This window comes from Peromyscus leucopus, chromosome 18, assembly GCF_004664715.2.
Source record: "Peromyscus leucopus breed LL Stock chromosome 18, UCI_PerLeu_2.1, whole genome shotgun sequence".
Taxonomy (NCBI): Eukaryota; Metazoa; Chordata; class Mammalia; order Rodentia; family Cricetidae; genus Peromyscus; species Peromyscus leucopus.
In genome coordinates this window covers 23,101,043-23,116,887 of record NC_051078.1, presented here as the reverse complement: position 1 = coordinate 23,116,887, position 15,845 = coordinate 23,101,043, and the positions used below count along the sequence as shown (strand labels likewise).

General features: G+C 36.8%; 1 protein-coding gene across 1 annotated transcript in view; it reads right to left on the bottom strand.

Moving 5' to 3' along the window:
* The window catches only part of Acss3 (acyl-CoA synthetase short chain family member 3), a 171,750-nt gene that overhangs the window by 137,625 nt on the left and 18,280 nt on the right, over nt 1-15,845 (bottom strand). The window contains exon 2 of the mRNA XM_028873024.2: nt 1,421-1,565. Within this exon, the coding sequence (XP_028728857.1) occupies nt 1,421-1,565 (145 nt within the window). The remainder of the gene's footprint in view (nt 1-1,420; nt 1,566-15,845) is intronic.

Sequence of the window (15,845 nt, the reverse complement as noted above, 5' to 3'; positions counted from 1 at the left end):
GATTCTGAGAAAAACATTCGCATGTGGCGATCTTAGACGGTTACGTAATTTAAAGAGAAAGCAACAGAAAAAGTCCACGCTCTCACTGCTTAAGATTTCCTTAAAGATTTCCTCTTTGACTCTGATGTTTGTATATGCATCAAATTCAGTGGGCTAACAGAGATAAAGGTATTACAAGGCAGGAATAAACATCAAATTCTGTACAATCTAACATCAATTAAAATGTGCAATTATCTTAAGTTTTCAAATTCGGAAAATGAGATTGTGGCAGTGTGCCAAAATCACAGGAGTACTTTTTCAACCACAGATAATGCCTCTTCCAAAATGTGAAAATGCAAACCTATACTAAACAGTGCAGTACTTCAGACAGCTTCTACTTCTTCTTACGTTAGCGCTGTGACTCTCATATATTATGAACACGCTGACTCCAGTGTCAACTCTATGTGTGTTTCAGAACGACAACCAGTACACCCAACAATGGAGGGCAGCACTCCTTTTTGGTTGCATTTTTGGCCACTCATATACATACACATTCACATACCACATCCAAGAAGAAAGAGGAAGGTAAGAAGGAAGACGAGAAGTTGTACAGATGGCTAATAATACTAGGAAATAAACACTGGAAAGGATGTTGTGGTTGGATTTCAAAGTGTCTTGTATGCCATAGGAGGCTGGATTTTAATCTCCAAATGACATTATTTTAAAAACACATTTTAATTAAAATATAATTACATCATCTCTTCCTTTGCCATTTTCCCTTCCAACCAAATAAAGAAGAAAGCCACAGTGAGAACTTTTGCCAGCTTACACTTCTAACAGAAGATTAATATTAAGCCTTTACAAGGAGCTCAAAAACAAAGAGCCGTGAAAACAAATGACCCAGTTAAAATTAGGCTACCAAACTCAACAGAGAGTTCTCAAAAGAAAAAGGAAAAATGGCCAGAAAATACTTTTAAAAGTGTTCAACATCCTCAGCAACCAGGGAAATGAAAAATAGGGAAATTTGTAATTTTAAGGAAAATGGGTAAGAAAAAGATTTAGATGATAATCTAACATGAACAGTGCAGGGTAAGGAGAGCGTGTGGGAGACCATCAATCACATAAAAACAAGGAGTAGCCTTCGCTAGCCCCAGTGGTGACAATAAGGGGGGGGATGCAAAAGTCAGAAGAACATTTAAAACTATTCTGAACATTTACATGCCTTTCCAAGTGACATGAGTACCTTTCAGTACTATAAAATGTGAATGAAGGGATTAGGAAAAAACTAAAGTTGATCACAAGTAATCAGTGTTCACTTCCAAGATTACAAAAAATCATTAGTACATGTTAATATATTTAAAACGGTTATATAATGAGAACATATGTTAGCTATATAACTTCTATATCATAGCCAATATGGAGAGAAAGTTTGGGACATTACCTGCTCCAAGACTTCCTTATAGGTGATAGTTGCTTTAGTATTTGTAACAGGACTGTCATAGATGATGGCAATCTTATCCCCTTGGCCATTTTCAATGTGCCGATCAATAGCATTGTAACAAATATTAAGCATCCCTTCCACAAACCTGAAACACATTGCAAAGAAAAATTAATGACTCTTTTCACAATATATTTTTGTGTAACCTCTTTGCTCCATATCTAGCTGAGATGGATGTCTTTAGGACAGTGTTTTCTACAGTACTTCATGCTGGGAAATGATGGTGGTAAAACACATATTTAGAATGACATCCAGGGAACATTTTTACTTTAATAAATATGGATTTATATTAATGTATAACAGGAAAAAATACACTTTGTACTTTCAACTGACAGCTTTGTGGATATTATTGCTTAGGATGAAAGTGGAGTCTACAGAACCTGAGTAATATTTATAGAAGTAAAATGAATCCTATATACCTGCGGTAGAGAAGCATTAGAGATTATGAAAAGGGAAAATGGTAGATGTATGGTGGACATTCCGCTAGCTGTTACAAGTAGACAAAACCCTAAAAAAGTCAGTTCTTTGAAATATATTGTCATGGTTAGCTTCAGTTGTCGACTTGGCACAGTTGGAAAGAGTGAGACTTCATTGAAGGATTGTTTCCATTGCATTGTCTTGTTTACATGTCTTTGGAGGCATTTATTAATTAACAGGAGTGTTTTCAGCCCACTGTGGACTGTACCATCCTTAGTCAGATGGACCAGAACTGTATAAAAAATTACATAGAGCAAGCAAGGGGAAGCAAGTTAATAAGTAGAATTCTTCCACAGTCTCTGCTGCAGTTTTTAGCTGCAAGTTGCTGCCTTGACTCTCTAGGTGATTGACTGTAACCTATATCAAATAAAATCTTTCCAGAGGCCAGTGAGGCAGGTAGGTGATCTTTAGACCTTCGCTCATCTTCCTCTCCTCCCAATCCAATCCCCCATTCTCATCCTCAGCTCTGTGGCAGACTACTAGCTGTGGCCTCTCCTCCCTCTCTGCTCCCATTCCCAGGACACTAAGCTGATCCTGGTTTCACAACCTGCTTTCCCCCTTCCTGTGGACCCCCTCAGAAACCCTCTTCTAGCCTATCTCTATCCTTAAGTGTCAGCTCCCAACTCAAAGAAGCATTCTAATCAAAACCCGTAGTGTCCACTCCTGGCAGGATCTCAGACGCATTCTCTACCAGGCAATCCACAGCCACCACACTCTCCTAAGATCACAAGAGGGCAACAGTAACAAAGGGATGTAATACCAACCCAACAAAAACAAGAGCAGATATCAACATCTAGTTTTCCACCAATAACAACCCAGATGCCTAGAAGCCAGCATAGAAATATAACAGCTAAGACAAAGTGTCCTCACTAATGCCCAGCAACCCAACTATAGTAAGCTGTGAGAAATACAACATAGTTAAAACACAAGACAAGGACTTCAGAATAGCCTTTAAGAACATGTTTTTAAAAGCTGGTAAAGAGAAAATGGATAAATCCCTTAAAGAAATCTATGAAAACACAGCCAAACAGCAGAATGAAATGAAAACAGTTCAAAAACTTGCAGCTGGAAATAGAATCAATAAAGAAAACTAAAAGTGAGGCAAAACTTGAAATGAAAAAAAAATTAGGAATTCACCTCAGAGTAAAAGATGGAAAAGATATTCCAAGAAAATGAACCTAAGAAGTAAGCTGGTGTTGCTATTTTACTCTCTGCCCAAATAGGCTTTAACTCAATCTAATTAGAAGGGATAGGAAAGGATGCTACATACTCATCAAAGGAAAAACCCACCAAGAGGACATTGCAATTCCAAAAATCTATGCGCCAAACACAAGGGCACTTGAGTTCAAAAGAGAAACACTACTACAGCTTAAATCACATATTGACTCTCACACACTGATAGTGGGAGACTTCAATAATCCACTCTTGCCAATACACAGGTCATCCAGACAAAAACTAAACATAGAAGTGCTGGACCTAGCAGACATTATAAGCCAACTGGACCAAACAGATATTTATAGAACATTTCACCCAAATACAAAAGAATATACCTTCTTCTCTGCAGCTCGTGAAACTTTCTCCAAAACTAACCACATACTCAGACACAAACATAGTCTCAACAGATACAAAAAAAATTGAAAGAACACCCTGAATCCTATCTGACCACCATGGATGAAAGCTGGATACCAACAATAGAAACAGCAGAAAACTTATAAATTCATAAAAACTGAACAACTCACTATTGATTGGAAAATGAAATAAAAACAGATATAAAAAAAGAAAATAAAGATTTTCTATAAATGAATAAAAATGAATACAAAATATACCCAAACTTATGGAATACATTTAAGGTGTTTCTAAGAGGAAAGTCTGCATCAGATGAGGTCTTGAGCTGAAAAAAAGTGGACACATGCTCTGAACCCTAACCCAAAACTATCTCCAAATTGATAGCCACTTACAAATGAAAATTTAGTTTTCTCCAAAGGAGTGCCATGGGGGAAACAAATTACTCTTAATGGTAGGCTATTAGTGAAGACTGTTATTGATTGCCATTCATCTAGTTTTGTGTTTAGCCTAATACAATGCCAGCTGATACAAAGCAGGAGCTTTAGTGTACATATGAGCAAAATATGGATTCAGCAAACAAATTCTAGAAACACTGAACAGTATTGGTCTTGTATATGAAAAGTTTGATATATTCCAAGGTAGAAGACATACAGAAGGCATTAAGAGTGTTTTCAAACTGGCCAATCCATGCTTAGTTGTATGTGAAGTGACATTTAAAATCATTAAATATCATTCCTTAAGTTTAAGGATAAAGTCATGTTTTTGGATGACATAAGTAACTGATTTGTTTACCCTGGTTCATTTTTCTTCAACTGCTTTTACACAATCAAATAATATTGATTTAAAAATAGGTAGTTTCTTAAATTGAGTCAGCAAATACTTCCATGTCTATACTTCACTTAGTACCAACCAACCCCAAGAATTTCCAAAGCTCTACATCTGTTTTTCTATAATAGTACTTGCCACATTATATTAACAGTGATCTATTATACATTTTCTTTGTTATACTATAAACTACCTGAGAGCTGAGACCATGTCATCCTAATAATCCAATAATCTCCTGTGTGCTTTCTATACAATATGGACTCAGTGAGTAGCTAATGAATGAGTGAACTAAAAATATCAGTAACACTTCAAGGAAAACAACACTACGGATCCAGGTTAATTTACTACCCATTTTTAAAAATCAAGTGAGCAGTGACCTAAGGATACCAAGGGCATTTAGTTAGGAATGGTAGAAAGGAATATTTGAAATCAAAATAGTTAGACATCTAGACGGGTGTCAATGTTGTGATGTCATGTTTATTCATTGCTTATAAGTAATGCTATTTTCCTGTTCTCTAGCTCACTGATAACTTATATACGATCTCCATTCAGCTCTGCTATATACAGCCCATTCATCAGCATTTTCTTTTTACTTCGTTTTTATAATTTTCAAGTTCCCAAATTCTACTTAATTATCTTCTTTCTCTTTAATTAATTGGCTGTAGATTTCTATCTTCTTTAAATGTGCTTATAATTACTTGAAGCATATTTAAGGGTGGCCACTTTAAAATCCTTGTGAGATAAGTCCAATAGTGATGTCATCTAAGTGTCATATCTATTTGATTGTCTTTTTCATTCATGCTGACATTTCCCTGGTCCTCAGTATAAAAATAATGTTTTTATTGTACCTTGGACATATCTCTGTATTATATTATATATACATATATATATATATATATATATATATATTACAAAGTATTATATCTCTCTGTAGCCTATTCAAACATAAATTTTTGATCTTCTGTTTTTTGCTGGCACAGTGTGGTTGGAAAGGGAGACACTTCATTCCCTGTTACTACTAGGATTCCTTGATACTCCTGGGAGATGAGCTGGTATGAAAAGTCAAGCTTCAATTAGATTCTTTTTCTCCATCCACAGTGAGTGTTTCTACATTATTTTTCATCATGTGACCTCCTTAACTTAACCAGAATAAAAGTTCCAACTAGCTCATAAACTTAGCAGACATCAGCAGAGAAGTCAGTGCTGTGGGACTGTTTCCTTACAGCGTGGCCAAAATAAATAAATAAAATAAAAAAAAATAATAAAGACTAATACTCTGCTTTTTCCTAGTGAAGACTGTATTAGAACCAATATTTCTGTGGTGGTAGAATGGATTAGGACACGTTTAGAGTTTTCTCTACAGGTGGGCTTTCCATTTCCGGCTGCTTTTTCCCAAGAGAGAAGTTTTGGTTGTAGCTCATTTTTAAGTGTGCGTTCCATAGTCCTTCCTGATTGTCAGCTTCTCCAGCATGCAGGTTGTGTTACAGAAGCACAAAGAAAACCCAGAGACCTCATTTCTTCTTATGCCCCTGAATTCTTTGTTGGTTACCCTCATTTGTCAGCCGTCTTCTTATCTGTGCTCGAAATACAAAATTCTGGCTTTTTCATTGTGTTTAACAAAAGAAAAGGAGAAGTGTATTTTCCACCCGGAATAAAAACAAGAAGGCCCTAGTTTTTATTTAATCTTTATTCTTGGGCCCATTCTTCACATGCATAAATCCCATTGGAACAACTGTACCGTGGGGAGATGGCGCGGAGAATAAAAGCCTCATAACCTGTTAGTCCCAGCACACATGGGCGAGACAGTGGTTTATCTGGAATCACAGTCCTCCTAATGGGAGGTTCAAGGTGGAGAAAGCAGGACTATCCAAAAGCTTGTGGGCCAGCAAGTCTGGAAAAAGGCAGAAATAAAACAGATCCTGCTTCATAAGCAAGGCAGAGGGACTAGCGATGTAGCTTCATTGGTAGAGTGGTTGCCAACCAGGCCAATGGCCCTTGGTTAGAGCCTCAACACTGCATGGTGACACAATCATGTCATTCCAGCACTCTGGAGGTGGAAACAGGAGGATTAGAAGGTTAAGTTTATCCTAGGTTCATATTGAGTTCAAATCATTCTGGGCTACATGAGATCCTCTTGTCTCACAAACATAAGTAAGGTGGAAAAAGAGAATCAGCTCCTAAACATTGCCATCTGACTTCCACATGTGTGCTCTCACATGTACAAACTTACACACACACGCACACACACACACACACACACACACATACACACACACCAACACACTAGTAATCAAGATTATAAAAGTTGCTATGAAGTAGGTACCATCATAATTAATCACATTTTACATACAAGGGAACTAATAGCAGCTTAAACAAAAATATATATGACTTTTATAATAATGTTCACAGAATGTGGATTTTTGCCTATCCTTTACAATTTGTGAATAGCTTGATATTGGCATTATTAGCACATTATAGTTTTCTCTTTTAAGAATAAGCTTACAATAGTTTAGGAAAGAATAACACCCTTTGGGGCAGTCAGGAAGGAAATCCAAAGATGAAGGACGTGCAAGCAATGCCCAGCAGAACTGTGCTGCAGGAGTGAACAAAGCCCGTGGCTCTTAGGAGTTACAGCTAGTGAAACCAGCAGCACAAATTGGCCTAACACAGAGATGGATATACTATGGATGACTGGATCAAGTGAACTGCAAGGGCCTTCTCTGCTCAAAGATTTGATTACTCTGCTATGACAAGATGCTTATTTCTCTTTAAATCAAATCATTTCAGGAAAGGTCAATTGAAAACCTACGTGCCGTCTGGCTACTGCCATTGCTAAGTCCCTGGCTACATTTTAAACGAGAGTCTCTCCAGATTATAAAAACAGCAAGCACTCCAAAAATTACCCGTTACAGTATTTTGTTTCCCTTTCCCAGATAAATGTGGTTCCTCCTACAGATAAGGTGTTATTTTGACTCTGTATTTAGCATTGCACCTTGAGCCTCCCCAAAGGCCTGACTTTTTTTTTAAAAGCATGATGACATAATATTCGATTCAATCACTACTCCATGATCAAGCTAAAACTGTGTGGCTGAAAATTGCCTTTCATAAAATTATCATCGAAAATTATCTTAGGATGAAGTATCCTGTAGAGAGATATTAGCCATGTTGTTTATTTCAAATTATAGTTTCTGGTTGTAGTCCTACAGTTCAACATGTGTATACATACATTAAAATCAGATAATCAAATTGCTTTCTGGAAATGTTGAATCGGTTTACATCGCCATCAACATTACCTGCATGTCCACTTCATCAAATTACTCCAAATACAGCTTATTCACAACCTCTTTTAATAAAAATAAAACTTAAAAGTAATTTTATTCTTGGTTACTAGCCTTGAATACATCGACATAGTGATATTTGAAAGGACTTTCTATAGATATTAAACTTACATTTGACATTGCTGCAGATGATTTTTTCACCATATTCATTGATTTTAATTTATGATGTTTTCTAACACAAAAATATTTTTAAATTGTACATAGTAAATAATCCAATCGTTTCTTCTGTGATTTTTACTTAAGATAATTCATACATTATGCTTCTTATTTTATATATTATATAAATCCAAATGCCCCAGTATTTATTCATATGGAAAAGATGCAATTTGAACATAATTGAATATTGAATTTAAAACCCATTATATTATATGCCACCTATGCATTATATTACTTATTGTATATATGTACACACACTGCATAGCCCTATATACATGTGGAAATAATTATTTTATGTTCATAATTAGTTTTCCAAGTATCAATTTTTAAATAATTCTTAATCTCTTCATTCATTCTTGGTCCTCTTTTTTTTCCATGCATTAGAATCTTAAAAACACCAAAGTCTTTTTAGCAATATAGAATTTCTAACCCAACTACTGGAATGTTCAGTCAGCAGATATTTAGGAACTGCTCTTTAAGTTCTGCTGAGGAAAGGATGGAAACTTTCATATCCTTTTTGATACATAGTTACTGCCCCGAACAATCTTTCACAAAAAAATGACAGAAATTTGAATGTACTTCATGTAGTAGAATATTTTAAGGTGTGCTACTTTTGTTTATGTTGTAATTGTTCAACTCTGTGAAGCTGTGTTACTGTGCCTGTGTAAAACACCTGATGGTTTAATAGGGAACTGGACAACAGCAAGGCAGGAGAAAGGATAGGTGGGGCTGGCAGGCAGAGAGACTATATAGAAGGAGAAAACTGGGAGGAGAGATCTAATATCTAGGAGCAAGAGAAGAAGGAGGACTCCAGTGGCCAGCCACCCAACTACACAGCAAGTCACAGAGTAAGAATAAGATATACAGAAGTAAGAGAACAGGAAAAGCTCAGAGGCAAAAGGTAGGCAGGATAATTTAAGATAAGGAAAGATGGCTAGAAACTAAGCCAAGCTAAGGCCAGGCATTCATAAGTAAGAATAAGTCTTAGTGTGTGATTTATTTGGGAGCTGGGTAGCAAGCCTTCCAAAAGACAAAAGACCAAAAACACCTAACAACAACTTCATAGTAAAACTGAATAGTCAAAAAGTATAAAACTGAAATTAAATTTATATTGACTAGAAAGTGCAGCTTGGTATTACAGTGTTGGTTTAACATGCCTTAGGTCCTAGGTTTTTCTGTAGTAAGAAGGCAAATGTGAATTATTAATAACAGTGACAAAACTGGTAATGGTGACACCACTAGTCAGATCAGAGGTAACTTTTTGGACATATAAAGTAGGTGGGAGAAAAATTGTCAGATCCAAAATTCATGATGTATATAATAGAGTTAATATCACACACATCAAAACTATTTCTATGGAAATGTATATGCTTTTGATTTAAAACAGAAAAATGTCCAAATGCTATAAAAAATCTGCATCTCAATAACCCTCTCAAATAATTCCAAAATGAGACAGAGGGTTCATAGATTTTGGATAAATGACAACTGACTCTTTCTCTAATGTGTGCATACATATGTACACACATGAACACCATACACACACACACACATACACACATACACACACACACATACACACATACACACACCATATCATATCACATAAATATAAAAATGTTTACCGGCATAGAATAAGACTTTATGAAATATGGGAGTTTCTGAATTTAGAAAGCTATAGACTACTTAACATATATAGCATAGAAATAAAAGTAACACAGATGCCACTGGTCATCTGAAATCTTCTCTCTCCTCTCAAATGATCACAGGAACAAAGAGTTTAGTCATTAATACCCACATTCACTGATGAGTGAAGATGAGTTTTACTAAGATTGTGAAATATATCACTCGACTCTGCGTTTTGACACTCATATGAATATATGAATAGATGTACATGGATAACTAAAATTATTAGAGAGAGAGATAAATTAGACAGACAGACAATGATAGACAGACAGGTACATACATACATACATACATACATAAAAGCTTAGTTTGAGGAAAAAATATTTTCAAAATAAATTGCACAAGGAAGGATATATTCACAACTTCACTAAGATTTCCAGCATCTATATAAAGTTAATTAAAAATTAGAAGGTCCAAACAATATTTATTGAGAATAACACTAACAGATAATGAATACAAAATAGGATTTTCCTAATTTAGCCACATTTAAAATTATTGAAATAATGAGATGTCATTTCTCTTACTGGATTGATGTAAAGATGTGATACCGCAATGTTGTGGGAGTAAAGAGAGAGCAGCTATGAAATTCTTTCTGTATTTTTCTTTCCTTTTAAAAGTTTTTAAAATTATCTCATGTGCATGGGTGTTTTCTGATATATGTATGAATGCCACATGTGTGTCTGGTGCCTGTGGATGCAAGAGGGAATTGGATTCTTAGAACTGAGTTACAGACAGTTGTAAGCCACCACATGGGTGCTGGGAACTGAACCAATGCCTTTGCAAGAAGAGCAAGATCTTAGCCGGGCGGTGGTGGCGCACGCCTTTAATCCCAGCACTCGGGAGGCAGAGGCAGGTGGATCTCTGTGAGTTCGAGGCCAGCCTGGACTACCAAGTGAGTCCCAGGAAAGGCACAAAGCTACACAGAGAAACCCTGTCTCGAAAAACCAAAAAAAAAAAAAAAAAAAAAAAAGAATAGCAAGATCTTAAAAAAATGAGCCAACTTCCAGCCCTTTCTTCTGGACTTCTAATTGGACACAGTTTTCTAGAATCCTTTTGTCTTTATTTACTACCCCTTTGTGATTATATCCAACACAAAAGCTTGAATTCAGCCTTTCGACAGGAATTGTGCTTAGGACTGACTCTTCCCTGCACTTCACCATGGGTAACCTCTGTCTGATATTTCCTAATAATAACTCTAGTTCATCCTGTATTTGACTTTAGCCTTGTTCATAAAAAAAGGCAGACAGTAGTGTGTGTTTGTTCTACATACTGTACTAAGTCAGTGACGATAAATTTGAAGCAGTTTTGAAGGGATAGCATGCCTGAAGAGCTACATGATCTTCATCTACTGGGTGCAAGAAGAACCTACAATAATAGTAGCCATATGGCACCATGTCCCCATCAATTTCCCAGGATCACTAATTTCCAAATTCCCTGTTCTCCAAGCTATTTTGTCATTTAAATATGCACTTATTATTCAACTATTTAAAAACATAATCTAAGTCTAGCCCTAAAAAATGTTGCCTTTTATATGAATGGGGAAATGATAGCATATATAAGTTGTGGCCTTAATTATCCTGCTAGAGAAAGCTGAATTGAACAAACATAAACGCTCTCAATTCCATGACATCATCCTACTTTATGAGATCAAAACTTTGTATAGCCTCACAAGGTAGCCTGTGGCATTCTAGTCAGTAAGCTCTGCTTTACTGCACTCTCCCACCCGCTCACGAAAGGCCCAGGTACCTACAGGTTACCCTACAGAGCAAGAGAGACAGGATTCCTCAATCACCCTAGCAACTTACCAAGTGCTCAATACAATAATCACACTTAGCAAATCACACTTACGACAGAGAAATGAAGTTTTTTTTTCTTTAATTTTTATGGAACTAGACCAATTGAACATCACAGTTATAGAAAATTTCAAGAAAGTAGCAACTGCCTTTTCTCTGAAGGGAGCTCATGTTGGGAATCAACCACTGAATTAAATAACAGATAAGTATTGATGATCTTTGGAAATTACTCTAGATAGAGGAGTGACCATGTTGCCCCATGGCCCAGGATGGAATGCTGGTATTTGATGGGAACTAGAGTGGAAACTGAGGCCTGGAAAGTTAGGATTTTTTTTTTTTAAAAAAAAGTGGGCTGTTCTGGCTTCTCTTCAGGGCATACAAGTCCCTCGTTCCTGGTGGAAAAAAAATTGAAAGTTGAAATACTAAGGAGAGAGGAACTAAAAATTAATGGATTGGATTGTTTTTAACGGCAAAGTCAAGTGAGACAAGAATATAAGTAGGGCAAAGATCAGGTTCTCCTTGGGAAGGTCAAGCACTTTGGAGCTATTGAAGCCGAGGGGCTTGTTTGAAACTGGAGTACTCATGCTGGGGCAGGAAAGAAGACATGTGTGAGCTTCCTCTCCAAAGCCTGAGCACTCTGTTTATAAACAGAAGGCCAAGAAAGGGTTTTCAGCAGGGGAAATGCTGTTCAGAACTGGATTTGATGGAAAACTCCTGGAGAGCTGTGTGAATATAAGACTTGAGAGCTAAGCAAGGAAATGAGATCTGGAAGGATCTACTGACCGGCATAGAAAGTCATACTGAGAAATAAAAGCATGGATGTGAAGGAGGCAAATCAAAAGGAATTACAAGTATAATGGAAGATGGCTACCAAAGAGAGAGGATTTATGGTGTGCAAATATCAAGCTGATATGCTCTTTTCTGATCAGGAACAAGGATAAAAAGAAATAGTTTTGAAGTAGAGGAGAAATAAACATTTTATTAATGCTGTTAATGTGTTAGGTTCTGGGTTCTACAATTTATATGCATGTTATAATATCTAATATACATAATATCCCTTGAGGTAGACAATGGTCTCCCCATTTTATAGAGAGGAAGGAAGCTCAAAGAGGTCAAATAATTTGCTAGAATAGGAAACATGTTTTCTAATTTCAAGGCAATGCTATGAGTGCATTTCCTGTTTTAAGTCTCTGGGTGATTATTTGGGTAATCGTTGTATCCTTCTAGCCTGTAACAACCACTTGAGGACATGCAGTAAATGCTCAACACTTATTTTTAAGTAAGCCCTACAAGTGTGAATGAACAGAAATTAAGTCTTACTCTTTTGACACATTAACACAAATAAGAAAAGAGTCTCATGAGGTAAAGTCTAATGCTCAACAGAAACAATGGCTAGCTAAAACGGCTACTATTACACACAAACAGAGAGTGTTTTAGGCAGTTTTGAGAGGGCATTATGTTGCTCTATTCATGCAGTGACATCCCATCTAAATTGCAGACACTTGGCTTTGGGCAGTATCAACTGGCTGTTCCAGGAAACCCTCCAAATTGGGTAATTGCTTACTTGGAGCAGAGTAATAACCTTATGTTAATTTAACCACTAGGGATGTTGTTTGTGTGAAATTGTTGGGAAAGTGCTTCTCTTTGAGAGACAGATAATTATTTTAACAAAGAAACCAATGCAAATAGAGAGCTGCTCTTTATTCCCTTCCCTTTCATGTGAGTATCTATCCTCCGACTCCATCACATAAGTTCTGAGCATGGACTGGACCACTTCAGCATGAAAGGACATCCCACACATCCGCATCCCAGCCTGATCGTATCAGATTAAAACTGAATGAATTGCCAATGGTGAGCAATGCATCCCTAAATAAGAAGAATAGAAAGAAAGGCTTTCAGGAAATCAATACCTGTTATCTGAACTGAGCCCACTGCCAAAGGAGAGAAAAGGCATGAATGGATGATCTTCGAGATTCTCGGGCTGTGAGTCATGCCTGACAGTAAAGTTAGAGAAGCAGGTGAGGACACAAATTTATCAAGTTTCATTTGTATTCGACAAATAAGTGCAGGAACAGGCAGAGAACTGAAGTGAAAAGAAAGAAGATGTAGTTAAATGTGGAAAAGAGAAGTTATACTTAACTTGATGTTAAGGGTCAGAAGTCAATAATAAGACCAAATACAATTAAATATTAAATTAGTTGTTTATTAAATTTAAATACAAGCAAAATGGACATAGCAGTTTCCTTAAAGGCAAGCAAATATCTTCTTTCAGTCCGCCTTTCCATGATAACATGTCAGGAACAGGGGTCCTCCCCCGACTAACTCAGAAAAAAAAAATTCATGAAGTGGTCACAATGGGGCAGATTCCAAATTAGAACAAGTTATTACAAAACCAGACCTCCAATTCAGGATATCACAGAGGTTCCAAGCCGGTACCGTGCAAGAAACTGCAGAATAATCCAGAGAAATAGAAAGAGGTCTCATGGTAAGATATGTTGATCAATATTGACTGGTGTTTGTCAGAGGAGGAAGATGACTTCCTGCATTTAATCCCAGTGATAGTGAAACTCATGAACCAATAAGGGGAGAGGAAGGGAACGGGTAAAGGAAAGAATGAGAAAAACAGTAACAGCAGCACCAAAGAGGAGCCCAGCTCATTTATATGTTGTTATATTATTCTATTTGAGAAGTGGGAGTGAAAAGTGAGCAGACATATAGAGATGGAAATAACTGTCCTACAAATGTGCAGTTTTCCTACCATGGCTTGCTCTCTAAGGTTATAACTCATGAAAAAAATGGGACCACAGCTGTTAAGGTCATTAGGGGCCCTGGAATTTAAGGCCAATTAAGTAGGGAAGTAACAGAGAAAAGCGGGAACAAAAGACTTAATATGTCCACACTAGGAGGAGAAAAGAGGGGTTCAGGAGATACCTTACTATAAATCCAACTTTTAGGTCACAATATACGGTACATTTTAAATATAAAGTCTCAGTCAAGGTATGGTCTTTCTCATGGCTGATCCTTCATTGAATTAGCTCTAGTCTGTCCTAAAATTGATCTCACACATACTCAAAACTGTGAAATCTCTTTCAGAGAGCAAGCTTTCACTCTAACTGGACCCAGTCTTCAGATTTTTTTTTTCCTTTTCCAGGATAAGATTCACAGAGAAATTCTAATTTGAGGGATACAGTATTTCCACAATGTGATACTCAAATGTAGGGCACAAGTGTCTCTTTAGATGTCATCGTTCTGGCCAGGATGTTTATGGAAACAATGCAATATTCTGACAAAGCTATCGGTTATACCCAAAGCTCCCAGGGGCAACCCCCATTCATTAACTCATCCTGCTCATTACTGAGAGAAGTTCAGGAGAGATGTTGAGTACAAGCTATTATTAAAGAGGAAGAATATAATCCATCAACTTCAAATGCCTCAGGATATTTCTTTCCCTTGATCCTTACAGAATATTCTGTCATTGGTCCTAAAACAAAGACTGTGGAATAGGAAAAGATACACAAGCAGCTTTGCTGCCACATTGTTTTATTGTCTACAGCAGAAAGGTCCAGGTAAATATGACAGGATGCAGAGATATTCCCAAGCTCAGTAACAGCTCTTCTTTCGGGGTTTCTTGCTTTTGTCATAGTTAAGTACTTTGTAAAAGATGGTGAGAACATATCTTGAATATTAATTTCTGATGAATCCATAATGAAAATGTGGTATATTAACACAATAGAATACTACTTAACTGTTGAAGAAAATGAATTTTTCAGGAAAATGGATCAAGCCAGAAAAAAAATCATCCTAAGTGAGGGTACCCAGGGCCCCCCAAAACAAATTTGTGTTTTCTCTTATAGGTGGGCATTAGTTTTTAAGCTTTTGATATGTATGCTACAATCTGAATTACCTCAGAGGAAGGTGCCTAGTGAGGTAACAGGGGGTAGGAAATGATTTCTAGAAAGGCAGAATAATATTGTGGAGAGATAAAGGAAAACCCGAAATGGGAAATTAATTAGGAATAGAGATGGAAGGGTAAAAGGAGGGATATGGGGAGGGGCAATTAAGGCTGTTTTAAAAACCATATGGAAACCTATTACTGTAGAAGCTTCCTAAAGTACTCAAGAAATTTAAATAGAGTCACCAAATAAAAGGGGTCTCCAATGTCCCAACTAGAATTCTTAACCCACAAAGTAAAGTCCAGTGTCAGGACTGAATAACAACTTTTGAAGCTCTGGCCAAGAGAACCCCTATGCCCCCCAGGCTCCTGACAAAGCTGTTGATTACTCTCAACAAGCTGATGGTAGGGCTCTGTTATGAAAGACAATATTTCCTTCTGTCATCAAACACAGAGAAATCAAGCTGGTACCCAGCTACCAGCTTCACTCCTAATGACCAGCATTCACGGTACTAGAAGGCACTCTGTACACTACCAGGAGAAAGACAATCATCAATATCTCTAGCCACAAACCCTGTGCTTCACAACAGTGACTTGTCTACAAGATGTATTGTTGCAATAGTTGCACAAGCAATATG